Here is a 23,791-nt window from a genome sequence, read left to right on the forward strand (position 1 = left end):
AAAGAATAATGCTAAAGATTTGTTATTAACAATGCCAAAAATAAAATTTTTAGAATAATTTATTATTCAAGCCATTGCATGTGTGTAGAATAGGTAAATAAACTATGTAGTAAGTTACTGGTTGGTTATTGATAACCTTGAGAATTAGACTGATGGTTAGGCAATTTAGTTGGTAACAATAGGTTGTTAGTCGAATAAATGGTTAAAAATTCAAAGGATCATAACCTTAGGAATTCGCTAGCCGACGGATCATCTTTTGGTAGGATAAAGAGGTTGAGAAAAGAGAGATTGGAGCAAGACTATGAGAGTCGTAAGCCAAAGGCCAGACTGAGATAGTCGCAAGCCGGAGCAAGCTTGGTGCTACCTCTTTTTGTTTCTTTGTTATTGACGAGTAATGGATAATTTTTGAATACTGAGAAGTTAGTCTCGAGTACCAAACTATGAGAGTTGTAATTCTGTGTAATGAATTGAGAAATTGAATACAATAGGTAAGTTGGAGATTAGTAATTCTGTGTGATGAATTGAGAAATTGAATACAATAGGTAAGCTGGAGATTAGTAATTGAATATATATAAATCACAAAGAGAATAAGTGGGAGATGAACGGATAAGAATATAGAAGTATAGTTGAATTGATACTCATAGAATGGATTATGGATTGAATTAAGACGGAAGTAGTAAGCCTTGGTATTTTGTAGTTTGATAATTGATTTCAGATAGCCAAAGTACAATCAATTGTGACACTAACAGATCCAATTCATATAACCAATCTTTCCTCGTATTCAAACCCATCTCTATTAGTTTAATTACTTTGGTATATTGAAGCTTGACTACAACAAGAACAAAATTTTGGCATTGCTGTCGGAGAAATGATAACAATATGAAATATTAGAAATTGATTGTATGGGAGATGGAATTATATGTTGAATGAGAATATGAGAAGAACTAGTTTTAGGGTTACAAATATGTGAGTTATAAATCAAGGCAGTATTGATTTTACTGGGAAGAATGAAAGATTATGAGTGATAATCATAAAGGGGAGGATTATCAAAGAATTAATTGACAAGCAAATAAAAGACAGGAGAGATTATGCATAAGAAATCTCCTACGGGAACGACAAAAAAGATTTGTAGATCCAAGTAAAACTTAAGGAAGAAAAATTCAAATTCAAATAACAAGGAGACCAGTGATAACACCAATTGACATAGAAGTGCCAGAAATATCAATTGTAGTACAAATAGGAGCAGTAAGAGATTGAACTACAAGTGTGGCACCATTATCTATTTTTAGTAGTTGATTGAGGTCTGATATCGATCACCATATATCTCAATGCTTGACAGCTTGTATGGCTAATAATGGTAGAACTGAAGACTTTTGATTGAGATAGTTACGAGTAACTTTAAAAGATACAGCTTTGGAATGGTATATTCGGCAACCAATGGGTAGATTTTTCAATTAGGATGCCTTGAAGAATGCCTTCCTAACCCATAATAGACTAATTGGATTTGAAGATCGGCTTAGAGAAAGTTTTATGAATAGTAGGATGTTTGTGGGGGAATCAGTAGAGTCCTATTATAGCTAGATCACGGATATACTTCCTAAATGGTCAAATAATCAAATGTCAGATGCGTTTATATTGTCGATATTAATTAACGGTTTGCATCCAACAGAATTAAAAATGTTTGTAAAAGAGGCTTGACCAACTACGGTAGAGGCATTGTTGGCACGAGGAAAGGTATGGGAAGAATGTCATTATGACCAATTGTTAACAGTAGGGGCCACGATGATTCCAAGTTCAGGAAGCCAACAAATACAATCGAAAAATGTGTTGATGGATAATTATCTACAAATGGCTGACTCTAACATGAAGAATGTTATGTTGCAACAACCAATTAATGCTACACCACTCCAAGCAATAGCGCCAATAACAATGACACCTTATTTTACATTGCCAACCTATCAACAACCGGAATTGTTCACAAATGCGACTATTAAAGATCCAAATGAAGCCTTGTTATTAAATCTAACAAAGAAGTTGGAAGAATTGGCCGTGAATTTGACAAAAGATAAGGAAAAACAACATAAGCCTTCTAATACGAGACCTAATGTATGGTGTAATAATTATAAGGGACAAAATCATTTTAATACGAAATATCCATCACCTAGACAAACAAGTGTTTAATGTACATTTTGTAGAGAAAAGTACCCTACCCAAAATTGTTGGCATTTACAAAGGCAACAACAATTCAATAAACAAACCATGATCCCATCAACTCAGTGAGAAGTCAATCAAGTTCAAACAGAAAATACATATGGATGGAATGGAAATGGATCTAATCAATAAAATCGAACATTCAATAATTTTCAAAGTTCCAATTTTAATTAGGGGTTTGCACCAAACCTCTAGAACTATGGAAAGGAGCAGCAGAGGTATCAGCAATTTGCTCCACTGGCATCATCGAACCAAGTACCCTCTGTACCAACAAGACAACTAGGATTATTTTCTAACCCTACATGGAACAAGCTTAGTAGGCATATACCAGTGGAGACACCCAATATGCCAGATGGGGGTGCAAGAAGACCACTTCATTGTTTCCGTTGTAGATAGATTGATCATTATATTAGTAAATGTCCCAATCCTAGAGCCAGTGACAATTATGCGTTAGTGTGTGTAAATTGCAAGCAATCGGGACATACTTATCACCAATGTAATGCTCCGTTCAATTTCAATAATCAGGATCAATAGATCTAAAATCAAAGAAAAATGGAGGAGATAAATCAAGCACCTCAAGATTCTCCTATAAATTGGGTGGAATGTATCCAAGCTATTCTTATTAATAATCAGCAAAAGGAAAAAGGACTAATTTAATATTTGGGTGAACCTAATGTGGAGGGCCAATTTGACCAATTACAGGGCCATCCAATCCAGTTCCTGACATGAGCCCTTTACTCAATATAAGACTTGAATCGGTTGTGCATCCTAATAAGGTACTGATTACGGAGGCTTCATTTTGTGTCAAGCTGTTCTGTTCTCTTCACAGTTTCAGAAAACGTCCTTTTTGTTGAAAGATCCTCTCAGAGGTGTGAATTCTAAAGAACCAATATTAGCTCAATTGGGAGAACAATCTTACCAGTTGAAAGAACCGATTTTACAAGCTCTGTCAAATTCAGTTCCAATAGCTTTACCAATTTCCAATATAGAGAAAATCAATTTATCTATTTCGGTGTCTAGGACTAAGAAGAAGAAATGGATATTAGAAATTACCACTAATATAAAATCATATGATATTCTAAAAGATTTGGGCACCATACAACCCATAATTTCTATGAAGCAACTATTGGCGGTAGTACCTGAGTGCCAAACTATCTTGAATTCTTCATTAATTCATTGCAGATTTTGAAATAAAGAAATCTAAGAAGTAAGTTTGAATCTTGATCCGGGTACACCAATGATTAATGTCTCAATTGATAGAGTGTTATTATCGGGAGTGCAAGTAAACGGAGGATCTAGTATAAATCTTATGAATGCCGTTACAATGGAGGAGTTGGATTTGGATCACTTATTGCCTACTACAGTAGTTTTGAGAATCGCTGACTCCAGTCAAGTTAAAGCAATGGGTATTTTACACAGTATTCAAACTAGAATTGCCAATATTACGTATGAAATTGACTACATCATCTTTCGGTTATAATGTTTGACTTTATCATATCTAGTTTTATTGAAATAACCGTGGCTTTATTAAGCGAAGGACAAGAACAATTGGAGTCGAGGTACTTTGACAATTGGCAAAGGCGGAGATAAAATGGTTTTATAAATGTATCGAGTACACTATTACAGGGAATCTCAATTATCAGCATCTAAATTAAAGTTGGATGATGAGCTTAGCGCCGATGATGATGTAGTAGCACCGATTATGGAGGCGTCCGTAGAAGCAAACCAACATCCTGGAGTGGTGTACTAATGTGGCGGTCCAGAGGAGTACTTGATATACCCGATGGATTCGGAAATTTGTGTTAAAGTTAGTATTGATTGGATGACCAAGTATGATGTGCACCATGTGAGTGTCCTGGACACATAATTCAGTACTTTGCACATGTCGAACTTACTGACTGATTTTAAACTAGTGTGAAGGTTGAAACTGAATATCACCTGTGTACCTTTATGTCAAACTATCAACTCAACAACCACAGCAAAACCTCGGACAATTAAGGTATATGAAGGTATTAAAGAATAGGAATTAACTTGTTAGACAGAATTTTTTTTGCATCATAAATCAGCTTTTGCTTGAACTTATGTTGATCTAAAAGGTATCTCCACTGAAGTCTATGAGCATCGTATCATTTTAGAGGAGAATACTAAACCGGTACGACAGAGGCAAAATCGCCTTAATCCTAAATATTTCCTCATAGTGAAGGAGGAATTGGACAAGCTTCTTGCAGTTGGTTTTATTTACCTGATATCGAATAGTGAGCAGATTTTTTCAATCATGATGGTGCCAAAAAAGAATGAGAAAATCCCAATTTCTCAAGATTTTTGGAAACTTAATGCGGCTATTAAGAAAGATTACTTTTCATTACTTTTCATGGATAATATGGATAACATGTTGTCATTATCACCAGATAGTAAAAGAATAGGAGTGATGCACCAGTTAAAGTCATTATGTGGTATTGTTTTGAGTTGGCTGGAGTGTCATTTTCTTGTATTTCTTGTGTTTTCGAGAGTAGTAGTTCTAGTTAAGAATTAACAGTGAAGAGCCGGTCACAAATATCGATTGAAGATGTTTCAGAATGGATGAGTCAGCAGCAATAATAATTGGAACTTTGGGATGTCCAGATCTTGAAATTAGAAGCTCAAGTCATTGAATTGGAAAAGTATAATGAAGATCTCTCAAAAGAGTTGAGGAAGGAGTTAATGGATGGATTGGAAGAGGAGAAAGAAGATTTGCAATTGGAACCAGATTTGGTGGAACTCACGTTCGATAATACAATAAATGATCAATTGGGTGGACCAGAGGAAATAGTACTTTTGTAGAATTTTATTAAGTAGTTTTTAGATAGGTAACAATTGTGTGTTTACAAGGACACTACACAAATAGGAGTGGAGCTATGTAGAATAGGTAAATAAACTTTGTGGTAAGTTACTGGTTGGTTATTGATAATCTTAAAAATTAGACTAATGATTAGGTAGTTTAGTTGGTAACAGTAGGTTATTAATCAAATAAATGGTTAAGAATTCAAAGAGTCATAACCTTTGGAATCAAATGGCCGACGAATCATCTTTTGGTAGAATAAAGAGATTGAGGAAAGAGAGATCAGGACCAAATTATGAGAGTCATAAGCCAAGGGCTAGACTGTGAGAGTCGTAAGCCAAAGGCTAGACTATGAGAGTCGTAAGCCAAAGGCCAGACTCAGATAGTCGCAAGCCAGAGCAAGCTTGGTGCTACCTCTTTTTGTTTCTTTGTTGTTGACGAGTAATGGATAGTTTCTGAATACTGAGAAATTAATCTAGAGTGCCAAACTGTGAGAGTCGTAATTCTGTGTGATGAATTGAGAAATTGAATAGAATAGATAAGTTGGAGATCAGTAATTGAATATATATAAACCACAAAGAGAGTAAGTGGGAGATGAACGGATAAGAATATGAAAGTATTGTTGAATTGATAGTCGTAGAATAGATTATGGATTGAATTAAGATTGAAGTAGTAAGCCTTGGTATTTTGTAGTTTGATAATTGATTTCAGATAGCCAAAGTACAGTCAATTGTAACACTAACAGACCCAATTCATATAACCAGTCTTTCTCCATGTTCGAATCCACCCCTATTAGTTCAATTACTTTGGTATATTGAAGCTTGAACACAACCAAAACAATAATGTGATAGTTGATTATTTGAAAGGCATCAAGAACAAAGACTTGTCTAAAGAGGATCAAATCAAATAATACCAATAGCTCCCAAGTTTTAAGATACTTATTCATCAAGGCTGAAATCAATGCAAATTGATATAGTATATTTTGAATCCTTCATAGAGCAAAAAAAGATTCAAAGTCATTAAGAAGATTTGTACTTATATTATAGAAAAAACTAAATATAATACTCAACATTGTCTAAAGAAAAAACTCGAGCACAAAATAAGGAGAATGGTTGCCAAAAAAGACAATGTCTTAAAAAACGAGTTTTTCCAACTACAATAAGGATCATGCAATTGAAATCTTATGTAACTCCTAACAAAGGTCCTATTCTCTCCTAAAATCCTTCATCTTTTTTTAAAATAGAAGTTTATTTAGCACCAAAAAATTACAAAGTTTTAATCTTGTTAGATTCAAGAGCCTCAACCTATTTTATAGACAAAGTTTTTGTCAAAAAATAAGAAATATCATTAATCAAGAAAACTAAATCTATACATATAAAAATTATAGATGGTCATTTGCTATCTTTTGTAGATGTTACTTATAAGATTCTTCTTTTAGATGTAATAATTAAAGATCATAATAGTATACTAATATTTAATGTGATAAGATTTTCTTTCAATTTGATAATTTTAGGATTATCTTCAAAAAGTGTAAATTTAAAATATATTATTTTATGTTATATATATTATATTAATATATTATTCTATAAAATATATTACGTAATTCTAAAATATATTATGTAATTCTAAAATATATTATTTTAAGTATTAAAAAGATATAATCCATAAATAAATTAAATTTCTTATAACTCTAATATTCCTTATAATTGAATCTAAAATTCTATTAGTTGAATAGAAATACATAAGCTTGAAACATCCAAATTCTTATTGATTGATGCAAAAGCTTTTATTATTGCAGCAAAAGAAAGATTATCTTTTGTTATATATGCTACACCTATTTTTGATTGTAGAAAGACATCAAGTAGTATTGTTAGCCAATATCAAGATTTTTTAGAGGTTTTTGAAAACAAAATGTAGATATTTTTCTAGTGCATAAATTCTATGATTATTCAATTGATTTTCAAGAAAGAACTCAACCACCATTTGGACCAATCTATAACTTATTGTAAAATGAATTGGCTGTATTATAAGAATATATCAACCAAAATCTGATGAAAATTTTATATGTCATTCAAAATCTCCAGTAGGAGCCATTTTCTTATATGTGAAGAAAAAAATGGATTTCTATGGATAAAGTTTTCATCTTTAATCTTAACCCTAAACCTAAAACTTAAACTTATATGTTTAATATATAAAGATAAACTTATGTGGAATAAAGAAGCTGATGCATGTTTTGAAGCCTTAAAAATAGTATTTATTTTTGCATCAATTTTATATTACATCAATTTTTTTAAGATATTTTTTATTCAAAAAGATGAAATTTACTTTCCTATAGGTATTTTTTAGTCACAAATAAGAGCAAATGATAAGCTCCACCTCATAGTTTTTCATTTCAAGAAATTTTTATTAATCAAGATTAATTACAATATCTATGAAAAAGAGCTTTTTGTAATTATAGATTCATTTTAAGAATGGCATTATTATCTAAAAGGTACTTTTAATCCAATCATCATATATACATATTATAAGAATCTTGAGTACTTCATATCAATATGTCTTTTGAATTATTACCAAGCTCATTGGAGCATGTCTTTATCAAGATTTAATTTCAAGATTACTTATCTATCCAAAAACTAATAAGGTTTATTAAGTAATCTTGAAATCAAATCTTGATAAAGTATTTAAATGTTCTTATCTTGCACCAAAAGAAGGAAATGTAGCTTTTGGTCAATAAAGAATGATTCTCTTGAAATTGAAACATTTTATCTTTGAATAATAAAGTCAACATTGATTGTTGATTCAACCTTTGTTAAACAAATTCAATCAAGTATTTCCTCTAATCTTCTTATTTATAATATCAAAAATAATTCTTCTAAATTTCATAATACTTTTAAATTTGAATTTAAGAATAATTTACTCTATTTTGAAGAATGATTATATATTTCAAAAGACAAAACATGATTATGTATTCTTCAAGCTTGTCACAACTTTCCAACAATTGGATATTTTGAATACAATAAGACTTTAGAGCTAATATTAAAAGATTTTTGGTAGCTTCAAATATAAAAAGAAGTTAAAGAATTTGTACAATCATATAATATTTATTCAAGATCCAAAACTCCTTTTCATTAATTTTATAGACTATTTTAGCCATTATCTACATCAAAACAACCATGTTCTTTTTATCTATGGATTTCATCATAGACCTTCTTGTCTCATCTTTATATGATTTTATATTCATGATTATAGGTTATTTTATCAAGATGGTACATTTTATACTATGCATAAAATTTATCACATGTGAAGAAATGACTAAGCTTTTTTTTACAATATCTATCGCTATCATGTATTATTCAATGAAATTATATCAAATAGTGGGACTTGATGTATATTTAGATTTTAAAGAATATTTTTTAATATTCTAAAAATAAAAATAAAGCTATCTTTTACTTTATTTTTTAAAATGATGAACAAACAAAATGATTAAATGAAGTTCTAGAGCAGTATTTGAGGTATACCATCAACTATTATTAAGATGATTGGAAAATTCTTTTATCATTTCTAAAGTTTACACGCAATAATTTGAGACATTCTTCTACTCAACAAATAATTTTTTTTGCAAATTATGGTTATCATCTATAACTTGATACTTTTGACTTTTCAAAAAATAATAATCTTGTGGCAAAAGATTTAGCAAATTATTTGTCAAACCTACATACAAAAAATAAAGGCGTAGTTAAAAAAAAAAGACAAGAATGATGAAAGATCAATGTAAATGCCTATCGCAAAAAATAACTACAATTCAATATAGGTAAGAAGGTATGATTACTTTGTTGCAATATGAAGACTACTTGTTCTTATAACAAATTGGACTATTGTAGGCTTTGAAATTTTTCTATTTAAAAATAAGTTAATCTTATTACTTATTAATTACATCTACGAGAGTCTTTGAAGTTCCATCCTATATTCCATATATTTCTTCTTAAGCCATATAAGACAGTGAATATCTTAGGAAGAAGTTAAATGCTACATCTTCCTATAAAAATGAATAATAATCAAGAATTCAATGTGAAAGAAGTCTTAGATTCAACACAGCATCAAAATAGATTAAAATATCTTGTTCATGGGTACAAATATGATATTATTTAATGCACATAGAAGCTGGTAAAGAATCTTATAAATTATCAAAGAAAATTGAGGTTTTTCATTAACAACATCTATCTAAAACAGAGATAAAGTATATCAAATTTTTTTTATAAAAGAAACAAGATCCAGAAAAGATATCATTCTATCTTCTATTCTTAATTGTAATTTCTATGTATTTATGATGCTAAAAAAATAGAGAATCAACAACAAGCAAATTCAACTCAAAAGCTATCACTTGTTGACTTATTGAACAAAACATTATAATTATTACAACCTTTAAGATGACATAATTGAGATGAAGATCTTCAAGAATGACATATCTTTCTTTAAATAAATGAGAAGATACAACATGTATAATATCACAATCTTGAAAGAAACTCTCAATATTTTGGTGATTTTATTAAGAGTATGAATAATTCTTGATATTGTTTCAAATGTTTTATTTGAAGGAAGTTATGAAGGTCTCAACAATGATCAAATAACAAGGTGGTCTTTTTGCCTTGTATGGAACATTATTGATGGCTAAGGGGACTTATCAGCTATTTTCAAAGAGAACAAAGATCAAAATATGTGGCAAACACAATTTATTATATTTTAAATTTCTTCAATATATAATGATTGCTCCTTATAAAACTCGTTTTTAAAAGGAGTAATGTCACAATATCATATTATATATGTTTTTGCTTAAAAATACACTAGACACCTAACTATGGAAGATAAGTAGAAATGCAACAACAATCCTATCAAGTCTAATAGAATCTTAACTAAATTTTAGGTAAATCTTAATAATTCCAATCAAACTTTGATCAATTCAAAATAAATTTACAAGAAGTTATAAAAGAAAGACAAAGAAATTTCAAACTAATCTAAAAAAAAATAATAAGAAATTTTAAAGAAATATAAAAATAAATCTTAAAAAATAAAAATAATTATTAAAAATATTATAAATAATTTTTTTAAAGAAACAATAAGTAATCCTAAAGAAATATTTAAAATAAAAAATATAATTGAATCTTAATTAATTTTTAATTCAAATCCTAATTAAAATCCTAATTAAACCTTAATCAAATTCTAGATCAAATTCTAATGAAATTCTAATAAAATCCTAAATCTTAGACAAAACCTATACAAATCCTAATCTACTTCTAGTCAAGTTATAAACCAAACTCCAAGCAAATCCTAATCTTAACCAAATCCTAAAAAAATTCTAAACCAAACTCTATAGCAAAATAGAACCTCAATAATTAATAATTGAATTGTTAATTTCAACTCAACATTTGCACAATTTTTAATATCTTAGTTATAAACAAGCACAAGAAAGATGGAATTGATCGCACTTACTAATTGAAAGAAATACAAGAGTGTTTCTAAAACTTTAAGCAATCTTAGACATGATCAATTTTTTATAATTTGAGGTAAATTTAGCTTTAATCTATTATTAATTCTCTCTTAAACATACTAATATTAATTTCTTACCTCATTTAATTTAATTTGGCTCATTTAAGCTTTTACAAAGTAAATAGAAGTTCCTTCTACAAAAAGGCAATATTAAGACTAAATCTTTTACTACCTTTCTATCTTTTATTTTTATTTTTCTACTACATCTTTTTACTAGGCTCTTCTATAATAACATCTATATTTTTATTTTTCTATTACATCTTTTTACTAGGCTCTTCTATAATAACATCTATATTTTTATTTTTCATTATATAGTTGTGTTACAACAAAACAATGAAACAAGCTAATTATGTGACATACATATAGAAAATTTGCCTTGCAAGTTTATGTATCTTACAAAGTCAACACGTTTTGGAGGTCATTTAGAACATTGCCATATAGCTTTTAGTTAGATAGTATACATAGAGGCAAGAGTGAAGTCTTTTTCACTCTTATTAATGCATTTCTAGTCCTTAGCCTTATTTTAAGACTTTCTAGTTCTCTTATCTTTAGCAATAGTTATTCTCGTTTAATACTACATCATCTTTGAGTGATTTTTTAATTCTTTTGAATGACACAAGAGTATATTGAGGATTTCTTTCTTCAAGCTTTATATCCTTGATACTCACCTTATATATTAGAAATAAGGAAGTGGTCAACAATGGATTGATTACCTTATTTAAGTAGGTTAATGCGAATAGTTTTAGATTTAGATTGTGTTAGATTAGTTTGAAGTTTTCTTCCAATTACTTACATAATATATCATTTATGTTATATTGTTGTTTTGACCTCTTTTCTCAATGCTAAATGAATTCTTTTTATTCCCTTGGCCTTAGCTCTATTTGCATTTTCACAAAGCTCCTTCAATCTTTCTTTTTTTTGGCTATAATTTTTGTGGACATAATATAAATAACACATTTTTAATAATTTAGATATTTATGCATATATACAATAGGTATAAAAGTGAAAAAAAAATACTCTCATGTAGGAAAATAGAAATTAAAAAAAATCAAGTGTTTCACAAAATTTAACCAAAAAATAGAACTTATATAAATGTTTTAGCTAAAGATTCTCTTCAACCCATTTTGGACATATAAGCTTATCTAATTCTAATTGGTAGTGGTTTACAAAACTAAGAATCCAACTTTTACAAAACAGTGATGTGCATCACCTATTAATATTATCAAGAGAAGTGTAGCACCTAATTATACTATTATCCCACCTAGACCAATCAATAATTGCCACCCATTGATAAGTCACACATATCCATTCCAAGTACAATGAATTTTGTTTATTGCTCATAGCTGAACATTATTTTAACCAACTCTTGACCTATATCCAATCAATAAAATGTCAAACGTAGTTGTTGGATTAATGGAATTAGGTAGACCTGTGTGTTGGAAATGGGGGTGATTGACAATGGGTTGGCTACCTTAGGTAAGGGTAAATATACAAAAACTTTGTTAAAATGGCCTAAAATCCATTCTTGAATGAAAAAGAAATTTTACCATAATCCCATTCTATGGGTTGTTGCACCCTAGCCCATGCCAACTGGACAGACTAAGCCTGGACAAACCCAACCTTTTTTTTGAGATTATCCGTGAAACAAATTTTCCTCGAGAATGCCGTCCGACACCAAAAGGATAACCCATGCACTCGCTTTATAGAAACCTAGAGTTCAGAGGCGAGATTTTTTCCTCCGTAGCTTCTGCGGGAACTGGTTCGCTGTTGTCACTTTTAGGGTTTTCGGCTCCGTCTACATGGGCGACAACTGGGAGCGAGCGCAGCAAACATGTATGCTTGCGAAGCCACTGAGGAATCAGCAATGCGCTCTAAGAAACACTCGTGGTGACGAATGCGAAGGGTTCAGCGACCGTAGTCAAATTCCTTGCGCAAGCAAAATTGGCGAAGCCCTGAAATCCAGCTCTCGAAATCGCTACAGATTCGAGTAAGTCAAACTTTCTCAATTCTTCTCGTTATTGGGGTTATTTTCGGGAGAATTTTGACGTATATTATCCTTCTGATTGCTTCGTCTGGTGCTTAGTATGCAATCGTGGTTGCAACGACGCGATTAGGTAGAATTTTGTCGTAAGTATCGTGGCAGGTCTATGGCTGTCGGAGACGGAGGTGAATTAGTTCGCGTAAGTTGAGTCTTCAGGGAATCACGAAAATTGGCTGCTTTCGAGTTTCTCGATCGAGGTAGTATCGAAGTCGCGAGACGAAGCTGCTTTTGCAGTCTAGATAATGCTAACAATCGTTTGATTTCTAACACTAGCGCTGCTGTGTTTTTTGCAGGAAAAAGAGATCAGCTCAGAATGAAGGCGATAATCATTGAGGGTGGCGGAGGCCCGGAGGTATTGAAGCTCAAAGAAGTGGACGATCCTATAGCGGGAGAAGGAGAGGTGTTGATCAAGGTCGCTGCAGCGGCTCTCAACCGAGCAGATGTCATGCAGCGGTCGGGGCACTATCCTCCTCCTCCGGGCGCTTCGTTGATTCCTGGGCTCGAATGCTCGGGTACTATCGAAGCCGTCGGTCATGGCGTTACGCAATGGAAAGTCGGAGACGAGGTACAGAATCTCGTGTGCTAAAATGAAACCACAGCTGAGTTAGTTGACAGTCTAGATGTGAATGATGACCTAACATTTTTCTTTACCTTTTGCGGATTGTTATGGGTTTCGTTTGACTTGCAACTAAGCTTTCACCATTTCCTTTTACCTCGGCAGGTCTGCGCTCTGCTTGGAGGGGGAGGCTACGCCGAGAAGATCAATGTACCAGCAGTTCAAGTGTTTCCGGTGCCCAAGGGAATTTCATTGCAGCACGCCGCAGCCATACCCGAAGTTGCGTGCACGGTGTGGTCAACAATCTTTATGACGTGCCACCTGAAGAAGGGTGAAACTCTTCTGGTAAGATAGCACCGACAGTCTTTCTTTCCCGCTTCTGATTGATGACTGTGGGCTACATTCTGTTCACGACTTCTCAGAGGAGTTGAATCCGATGCATTGTTTTGAAAATAGTTCCCATTTGTTTGGTGTTTCGTGGTTGATTACTCACCTTATGGAAAATCGTGGATCCGGGGACTCGCTGTGCAGATTCACGGCGGCGGTAGTGGCATTGGAACGTTTGCCATTCAGATCGCAAAGGCGAAAGGTGTCAAGGTGTTCGTCACGGGCGGAAGCGAGGAAAAGCTGAAGAAATCTCGTGAGCTCGGGGCTGACATCGGCATCAACTACAAGACCGAGGATTTTATGGAACGCTGCAAAGCTGAAACGGATGGGAAAGGTCTGTGATGATCCCCTCAAACCTGCAATTCCTGGTCCGATTTGCTTCAGTGTCAGTAGTGTGGAGGGGGCATCTATCAACACCTGCACCAATTTCTTCCTCTCTTCTTACTCGCAGTTTACGACCCTGGATGATTTTGGTGAACACCGTAGTTATCAAATTGGTGACTACTAATCATTGCCGTCGATGCAGGTGTGGACGTTATCTTGGACATTATGGGAGCGTCTTATCTACCGAGGAACATCAAAGCTCTTGCAATGGACGGTCGCCTGTTCCACATTGCCACTCAAGGAGGCGAAGTAGGCGAAATCGATCTCAACGCCGTCATCTACCGACGTCTCACCGTGGCAGGGGCGGGATTGCGAGGGAGATCGACGGAGAAGAAGGGGGAAATTGTGCAGGACGTTTTGAAGAACGTTTGGCCGGAGATTGAATCCGGCAAGGTGAAGGTCGTGATTTATAATGCTCTGCCCTTGGCGGAAGCATCCAAAGCTCACGAAATCCTCGAATCCGGTTCCCATTTCGGCAAAGTTTTGCTACTCGTTGGAAATGCGTAAAGTTCTCTTCGAATCCTTGTTGGCGCTCAGAGTACCGATGTTGTAAATACCCATGTTTGCTATACAAATGAAATCGCATCGCCGTGGCCCTGCTCGCGATGAAGCTTTCAATCTACGGAGCTACCAGTGCCGACGACACTGGCCTATGTCAACGGAACCCGAATTCGTCACCGACGGACGGACGACACTAGACTTGCTGTGAAGCTCACACAGTCAGTTGTTTAATCAGTATACGGCCTCAAAATAAAATAACTCGGCGAATGGACTTAAGTGCGGGATTTGTGGGACAAGCACAATATGATCCGTTTTTTTAACAGGCCACATATTGTATTTTATCATCTGTAATAAAAATAAATAAATGGAATCTCATATGTTGAAGTTTTATTGTATTTGTTCGTTCATTGTCAATATAATAAAACGAAAAACATTACATCCATTTCTAAGTCTGCCATTTTCAATTATCAAAAGTAGTAGACACCATTATGAAGTGACATGTGAGGAGTAATTGTAGTTTTTCATTTTCAATACTGGAAAGACATTAATTTTGAGAAAATTAATGATGAATGTCCAGTTTCAATGATCAAAATCAGAACCAGCCAGAGAAGAGTTTATTAACAAATAATGCTTTGTCTTTTTTTTTAATATATATTTTTGAATATTCTCGTTTAATTATTCAACTCACTGTTCTAATCATTCTCCACATAAACCATTTACTCATTCTTGAATACAATTAGTTCTTTAATAGAATCCTTCAATGGTCTGCTTGCTATTGCATCATCTATTTGGAAGACCTATCAACATGTACACTTTCCTTACCTCCTCCACTAAATCAAGGGCTTGCTTCAAATCCAACATTTTGGAATTGTGTTGAGATTAATCAAAACTTAACATATATTTTAAAATGTTATCCCCAAAACAAAGAGTCCAAGGGCCCATATGCTACTGTTACTTTAATTTTTTTTGTACTTTTATCTTTTTATATATATATGTTTTGTGATAGATTATTGAATGATATGAAATACCTTGAAATTTAGATTCAAAACCCATCCTTTTGTAATTCTAATACTATTTTTATAAAAATATTCATAAGCAAAATTGCTATTATCATTGTGACTAATTTATATTTTCCAATTCATGTTTGCATGGATTTAGTACTGATACAACTTAAATTGATTCTTATCAATAATGCTAATTACACCCAATTTAACTAAACATAGGTTACAATATAATATTAATAACATATTTATTAATATCTAGTTATTAGTACTATTACAAGATTCTTGAATTCCTTATTTTTTTTGAATATTTTTTATAATATCTACTTAAATATTATTATTTTAATTATTATTATTGAGATAATTAAAATTTAATATAAAAAAATATTAATTTAAAATATCTATTCATAAATAAGATTAATTATGTATTCTGCAATTAATTTAAAACTAGTTGTTAAATTATGACCATAAAAGCATTCAAGCAATGATTAAAGAATACTTAATGTAACAAGGCTAACCAATTCGGATAATTTTACACTTATATGATTTTCAATAGTGAAGTATATGAGAATAAAATTGAAATTAAAATTGCTCTATATATAAAATGGTAAATCTAAACACAAGGATCTAAAATGTCCTAATTAAAATTAAACTTTACCTATTTATGTTTTTTGAGCCCTACTTACTTAAAATATTGTTGATTTTTAAGATCGTCTTCAGTTCTACATATATATATATATATATGTATGTCTGCAGAATCCATTCGGCTAAATGCTTCAGATTATGATTATTAGTATTTTTCTAGTTTAAATCTAACCATCTAAAAAACATGATTTCTCTTTAAAAATTACACAAAATTTTGTGAATGTTTTAAAATATCATTATTGGGTTCAAAATTTACTATTACATTGTTTGAATAAACCATGAAAAATTGAAAAAATAACTCCAAAACTCATAACTTGCAATTTGTTTTACTAAAAAAAAATGAATGTTTGGTTAACTAATTTAAAACTAAATACATTCTAAAATTAGGAATAAAATATTTTAGCACAATATTTAGAATTATAAGTATCAATAATCTAAGCCAATGGATAAAAATAAGTCTAAATTACTTTTATTTTATTTTCATACTTAACCAATAGATAAACTGATTTGAGAAATGTTTTATATTTGTTTGTGTTTGTCTGTGTTTTATTTTAACGTTTTTTTTGTATGTATGAGATAATTTTTCTTGAATAAATAATTCAATTTTATTTTCAAAAAAATAATTATTTCCTGAAAGAATATTATTAAAGTAAATTGAGAAGAATGCAATTAAGAACATGTATTTAAACATGAATTTACAACTCAATAACCACGAGTTGTTCGAAGTCGGGGTCAAGCATCCCGGGCCGGGTGCGATAGGAATGACCCTTCGGCACCCCTGGAAACCCGGCCTCGTCGCCGAAGGAGCGCCAGAAAGCACACCAAGGCCTTCACCAAGCATTCTTCGCCATCGTCGTCGCCATCGCCATTGCGCTCCTGCATTCGTCTCGTTAGGGTTTCAATTCAAGCTCCCCTGCGAAGCGAATTCGACCACCATGGTGACTCCCGTAGTTGGACGGCCCTTCTCTCAGGTGGTGTTCAGCGAGGCCAAGCGCAACTGGCCCTTCATGTTCGGCTTCGCGGTCACCTTCACACTCGTTGCCAAGCTCTCTGCAAGCCTTGACCGTGAGTGCTTCCCAGTGTGATCCCTCTTTCTTCCTCGTGTGGCCGTTATTTTTCGTCCCAGGGACGCGCTCTGTGTATGTGATTTGTTGTGGAGCTCTTCTAATCTTTAACCGGCCCGGATCGTACTACGACATGAGTGATTCGAATGTGCTGTGACGTTATTTTGACTTCGTGTCTCACTTAGATTTGTTTGCCTTCGAGGTTGGAAGCACTAGTTTGATTTGTAGAATCTAGTTGTGTGGTTTAGATTTCGATTAGTTGCCTAGTTTTTCTTTTCTTTTTCATGATGAGGCATTTTTATTACGAACATGCTCGTCAATTTTTCGTTTTTTTTCTCGTGCAGAATGTGAACATTGCTTGTTGTTCTTCAATCATGCCATGAACGGTGTGCTAGATATATTGTTTAATCTCTAATTCAACTCTCTTTCTGTTTCTTATTTTGCAGCTAAGGAGGCTCACAAGTCTAAGTTCGTCAATCCCTATGGACATCATTGGTATGGAATCTGGATTCCCACTTGTAGATCCGAAGTTTGGTTTTATGTCTGTTGCAAATTATGCCGTAAGTCTGTTCCTCTCTCGGCTATATTGCCATATAGCTTTGCACCTGAGCTCACGTTTGCAGAATGAACGTACGTGAGACGCGCTTGTTTTCAATGTTTTCAGGGTGGCTTAAAGATTGGATGCTCAAAAGTCAGAATATGTATGATATCATGTATCACCTTTTAAATTGTCGGATTCTAATACCTTGTGGTCGGCTTTTACAGATCATCTAGTCAAGATGCACGGAGATGCAAGAGTTAATTATATGTTATTTCCGACAGCATCTGCCTTTCAAAGTGATCCAGATTCTTATGACCAACGGTCGTAATCAGCTGTAATAGTGTGTCGCTAGTAGAGTGTGCATCCGTCTAATTTGCCACCAATTTTTGAAGTTTTCTTCTTGAAGTTTTTAGTGCTCTTCCAATCAGAATTCCAGAGGTCTGGGCGAATGCCCACATGCAGGCAATACTTGAATTGTCTGTACAATGCATCTGTGTCTCATGATTCGAGCTTGAAATAAAATTTTGAAAGCATTCTTGCCATCTGAGATCCAATCTGTCACATCGATTGTTGTGTTGCAGTTTGATGTGTACAAGCCCTATATCTTGAGCCAAAGCCATTTCTTAATAAAGGATACATGTGCACGTAAGACCCATTTAACATAATCTACAGTTATATCTAGAAATGACACTTTGGGAGAAAAAATAGTCTATGCTTATCGTCAAAGCAAGCAACCATCGTATTGATGTATATGATCTAATTCAGACCTGTCATAGAATCCATGCGAAAGCCACTACTATGTTGCGTATTCTGTAGCGACTATGTCCTCCCCAAATTCACCAGTTTCTAATTGATTACCCCGCACCTTGAGTTCATTTCTCCTGTAACGCAAGCCACAGGTCGGGTGTGTTTTAGGCAGCAGTTTTTTTTGTTATCGTTCACAATTCTTTTCATCTGGATTTGGGGGAGCTGGTGCTGCTTCAACTGCCTCGTGAGGGCCATGATCGAAACAGGTTTGCAGTGTATTCGCCATGTATTAATTGAATTTTATTCGATCAATTACGGTCTACAGATTCTGCATAAGCATGAAAATTCTCACAACCTGCTAGCAACTTAGGATTAAACTAGAACAAGACCCGATCGAAGTGAATGCCACCTTCTGAATCTCTGATCCCTTAGCAAACTCATGAAACTTAGATCGCAACATGTGGATTAGATTTTACCTTTCTCATCCAGAAGTTCGTGCTTATATGTACATGTTCCAGAAGCAATTTGTTGTGAATCACTTGAACACTTCCATATTCATGTGAAGCAGGGTTCTAACATTTTGGTTGAGAATACTTGATGTTGAGCTAATTTAAAACTTGACCTATTTATCCATAGAGCTCAGCTATTGATGGTTTACTGATGCAACTTTGAAGTGAGAACTAGTGATTGCTGGTTTACTAAAGTTCATGATTGATCTGATTGGTTGATATTCAGATGATGTATGCAGAGTTGCCATTCCATTTTCATCTAAGTAAGAAGAGTGTGATCTATAAGCTATAACCAAAATTAAAATGTGAATAGAGAGTTGGCATACTGTAACTTTGGCAGACTAACCATTACAAGAGTTGTATCATCATAATGTCAACAAATCTTGGATTTCTTTTAAATGTATCTGATGTTGTGTGAAGCTTTACAATCAAGTTCTAAATCAATGTATTGATTGTAAAGCTTCACATGATGTATTTTTGTGGATTTAGTATTAAATAATATTTATATTTTACTATCAATGAGATAATTAGATAACTCTCTTATCAACACATGATTTTTATTTTTATTTTTTATTTTATTTTAATAATAATACAATATATTCTTCTAATAAAAATATATTATTTTATGTTAATTATTAATTTTAATTATATATTTTTATATTTTAAAAATACATGGTTTTATAACAATTTTTTTATTTTGGCTATTTCTTTGTCTTTAATGGTCATTATATAAGGAACAAAAATAACTATTTAAATTAAAAGATCTACTATTACAAAAAATAGAATTATAAAAATTTGAAGTTAGAAAAATTGTGATAAATGTGATAAACTATAAGGAGGTATATTACTAGAATAGAAGTATAAATATGTGAAGAGAAGAGAACTAAAACCGCTTGAAAAATAAGCTTTGGATTTGAATTCTTATACTACTAGTCTAATGTCTAATCACATGGACTTTCTAGTGTGAATACACAAACAAATAGCCTAGTCAATGATGTCCAATTAACATGTAGACACTTGTCTTGTTAGGCCACATAATGACTTGGTAGGCTATGATGGCTATATGATATTACTACCAACAAATGGCTCCTATACCTTGTCAATCGGCAAAGAGGTGTCAACTGTCCACTCTACATTATGTCTAATAGGAATTATACACTCTATTAACACTTCCACTTAATAACATATTAGACTAACTCAATTAGATGATATCCATCATCTCCTTGAATTTACAATGTTTTTTACAAGTTAGACCTTTGGTCAAAACATCCGCAACCATGACTTGAGTTTGGCAAAAAAAAACTAAGTTGATGTTGCCACTTTCCATCTTTTTACAAACAAAGTGATATTGAATTTCAACATGCTTAGTATGAGCATGGAATGTAGGATTCCTTAAAAGAATAATGCAACTTTTGTTAACATTGAAAATAATCAGAGGATCATCTTGTGAAAATCCAATGTCTTTAAAAAAACTTTGAAGCCAAATTGCTTCCTTTGTAGTATGAATAGCTGCCATATACTCTATTTTGGTGGTAGATAATACAACCTTTGATTGCTTCTTACCCAATTCCAATTAAGAAACAACCAACGGTTGCATTATCTACTATCAAGGTTTACAATCTTTCATGCCAAATCTTTTAACGACATTTTCTACATATATTTGTTGATTGCGGTAGATTTAATGAATCTTTTGATTTTTCATTATCTACATGTCCAAAATATAGTGGATTTCTTCTAAATCCTTCATCTCAAACCTCACAACTAAGTTTTTCTTTGTTTTTAAGAGAACTTCTTTGTTATTGGATAAAAGCATCAAGTCATTGACATAAAGTGCAATGATGATGAAGAATCTACTAGTTATCCACAATATATAAATGTTAGGATTAACATGGCTACTTTTCAAACTTTATGAGGAAAAATAATCATCTATCTTCATGTACCATGCCATTAGAAATTGTTTGAGTCCATAGAAAATTTTAGAGATTTTACATATCAATCATTCTTTACCATCTGATATGTAGCCTTTTGATTGATCTATATATATATATATATATATATATATATATATATCTTCTCTTCACAATCTTCATTCAAAAATACTTTCTTGACATCCATTTGATGAATTTCCAAATCTTCAACTGTAGCTAATATAAGAAGTATACGAATTGAAGTAATTTTTGCCACTAGAGCAAAAATCTCATTGTAATCAATAAATCTTGCCTTATAGCACTCCATTGATCTATTTGTATAATATTTGATCTTAAAAATCTATTTGCAACCAATGGATTTTTTATTTGCTAATAGTGGTATCAAAGTCCAAGTCTTGTTTTCAATGAAACTTTGATACTCTAAATCCATTGCTACCTTTCATTTCTAAGTATCATCTATTCTCATAGCTTCAGTGATAGTAGCTAGTTCTTCAATACTTGTGTAAAAAACATGTACCATACATAGTGAAGATATGAATGAGTTAGAAGGAATCTAAGCCAATGCTGATTCATTAGTTGCTTATTGTTGTGCCAAAAATTGGACTCTTGTACACATCATCATTGGTGAAGGTAGAAGTAGAGGTGGGATTAAAGCCACACATTATTGTTGAAGTCCTCAAGCTTGTGTTCAAATATCTTGAATTGAAGATGAAGATTTAAATTTTTTTTATTGGTGATCTTTGTTTATGTTCAAATCCCCCGCTGTATCCTCATTATCACTTTTTAAATTTGATGAAGTCTTGATAGGCTCAATTCTAATTCTTATTTCTTGAAGTTTATGAATAGAAACCTCCAAAATTTCTTCCATTTATTTAGAGTCTTTACACTCAATAAACTTAATATCATGGTTCTTATTTATAGAACCATTTTCAATATTGTATAAATGATAGTACTTAGTATCCTCAGCATAGCCCAAAAATATATATTTTTTACTTTTGAGGTCAAGTTTTGTGCATTTTATTTTTTATTTATTTATTTTTTTAGTAATCTAAAACATATATATAAGCATTACATTCAAAGACATAAAGGTGTTTTATTGAAGGTTTTATACTTGACTAAATTTCTTTAGGTGTTTTTTCTTCTATAGCCATAGTAGGAGCTCAATTAAGGATATATATTGTAGTATTGATGGCTTCTATGTGCTATGCATTTGAAAGTTCCTTATACTATAACATACACCTCACACTCTCAAATAATGTCTGATTCTTGTATTTTATAACTCTATTTTGTTGAGAAATATAAAGTATTAAAAATTATCTTTTAATGTCATGTTGCTTACAAAACTATTTGAAGATCTTAGATGTATATTCTCCTTCATTGTCACCATGAAATTTTTGAATCTCGAAGCATATATTTTTTTCAATTAAAGCATTGAAAATCCTAAAATTATCTAGGACTTTAGAATTTTGTTTTATGAAATATACAAAAGTCTTTTATTGAAAAATCACTAATAAAAATCACAAAGTATTTTGCTCCTCCATGAGATGTTGTCTTTATAGGACTATTTACATCAAAATGTAACAATTCTAAGAGTTTTGTTGCACAAGTACCACCTATTGTTGAAAAAGTGTTATAATATTGTTTTTTTTATAAATATACCCCTTATAAAATTCTAACTTTGTGTTCTTACCTATATCCAGATGAGTGACCATATTACCTATTTGTAGTTTCTTTAAGCCCAAAATGCCATAATAACCATATTATTGATGCTAAAGATCAGCCTTGTTTAAAGTCTATTTGTCTTTGTAACAAAGAAAGTCTTTCTAACTTCATCTAAAGATCCTCATAGCTTATAGAAGCTACCATGACTAACACCTTTGATGGTTATATTGTCTCATTTCATAAAACATGTATTAGCCTTGAAATTAATTTTGTAACCTTCTTCTATTATTTTTTTAATAGAAAGAAAATTCTTGGCCAATCCTTTAATATGCAAGATGTCATGTACATCCTTTTAAATATTATTTAGAAATTGGAAAGAAATCTTAAATTTTTTTTATAGTAAATTTAGTATTATTGTTCAAATAAACTTTAGAGCCTTATGGTAGATTTTTGTAACTTAAAAATCAACTTTGATTTCTCATCATGTATTGAAAAGCACCAAAATTGATGTACAATTCTTTTTCACTTATAATGATAGATAATGTAGCTATAAAGATAGATTCATCCTCCTTTTGATCCTTCTTGTCTAATGTATTAGCTTGCTCTTTTTAAAAAGTCTTTTTTTAACTTTCCTAACTTTTTGTTCTTCTCCTTTGTTCAATATTCTCTCTTATAATGACCTTTCTTACCACAATACTTGCATTTGGTATTCTTCTTGTGATCATGTAAAGACCTTGTATGAGTATATGAGAATGTGGCTTGGATTTTCTTTCCACAATCAACACCGCCTCAGAGATTGATCTTACATTCTTATGGTGAGACTCTTATTGTAATAGTTAAGTTGTGACCATAGTTAATGTCAACTTGGCAAGAGGTCATGTTTCCAATGATACCACTAAGGTATAATATGATTTTAGAAGATTCTTTAATAATGCCATAACAAAATATGTCTATGAAATTTTTTTTCTAATTGAAGAAAGTTGCTTAGAAATCTCTCATAATTTTCTTATGTATATGAAAATGTTATTACTTTCATTTATTTGTATAGTCTAGAACCTCCAAATCAAGAACTATAGGCTCGAGGTATTTTTAACTTCATACATTTCTCCTAGATTCTTCTATGCAACCTCTACACTTGATGCTTTGCTTGTTGTTATGAACTTTGGACCTTAGAGATGTTAAAAAACTACAAATAATGTCCATTTATCTATATTTTCTTATTTTTCTAACTCAAACAGATCTATGGGTGATC

General features: G+C 32.0%; 2 protein-coding genes across 2 annotated transcripts; both read left to right on the top strand.

The window, feature by feature from the left end:
• Nucleotides 1-12,412: 12,412 nt before the first annotated feature.
• LOC112289939 (uncharacterized) lies at nucleotides 12,413-14,817 on the top strand. The gene is made up of 5 exons (XM_024535698.3): nucleotides 12,413-12,560; nucleotides 12,908-13,179; nucleotides 13,336-13,515; nucleotides 13,702-13,891; nucleotides 14,084-14,817. The coding sequence occupies exons 2-5, from the start codon at nucleotides 12,928-12,930 to the stop codon at nucleotides 14,446-14,448; spliced, it is 987 nt and encodes a 328-aa protein (XP_024391466.1). The 5' UTR covers nucleotides 12,413-12,560; nucleotides 12,908-12,927; the 3' UTR covers nucleotides 14,449-14,817.
• A 2,122-nt stretch (nucleotides 14,818-16,939) lies between these two features.
• LOC112289319 (ATP synthase small subunit 6-A, mitochondrial) lies at nucleotides 16,940-18,235 on the top strand. Its single transcript, XM_024534447.3, has 3 exons — nucleotides 16,940-17,153; nucleotides 17,599-17,647; nucleotides 17,918-18,235. Coding segments are annotated over exons 1-3 (180 nt in total). The 5' UTR covers nucleotides 16,940-17,023; the 3' UTR covers nucleotides 17,919-18,235.
• The last annotated feature ends 5,556 nt before the right edge of the window (nucleotides 18,236-23,791 follow it).

This window comes from Physcomitrium patens, chromosome 12 (genome assembly GCF_059467195.1).
Source record: "Physcomitrium patens ecotype Gransden chromosome 12, ASM5946719v1, whole genome shotgun sequence".
Taxonomy (NCBI): Eukaryota; Viridiplantae; Streptophyta; class Bryopsida; order Funariales; family Funariaceae; genus Physcomitrium; species Physcomitrium patens.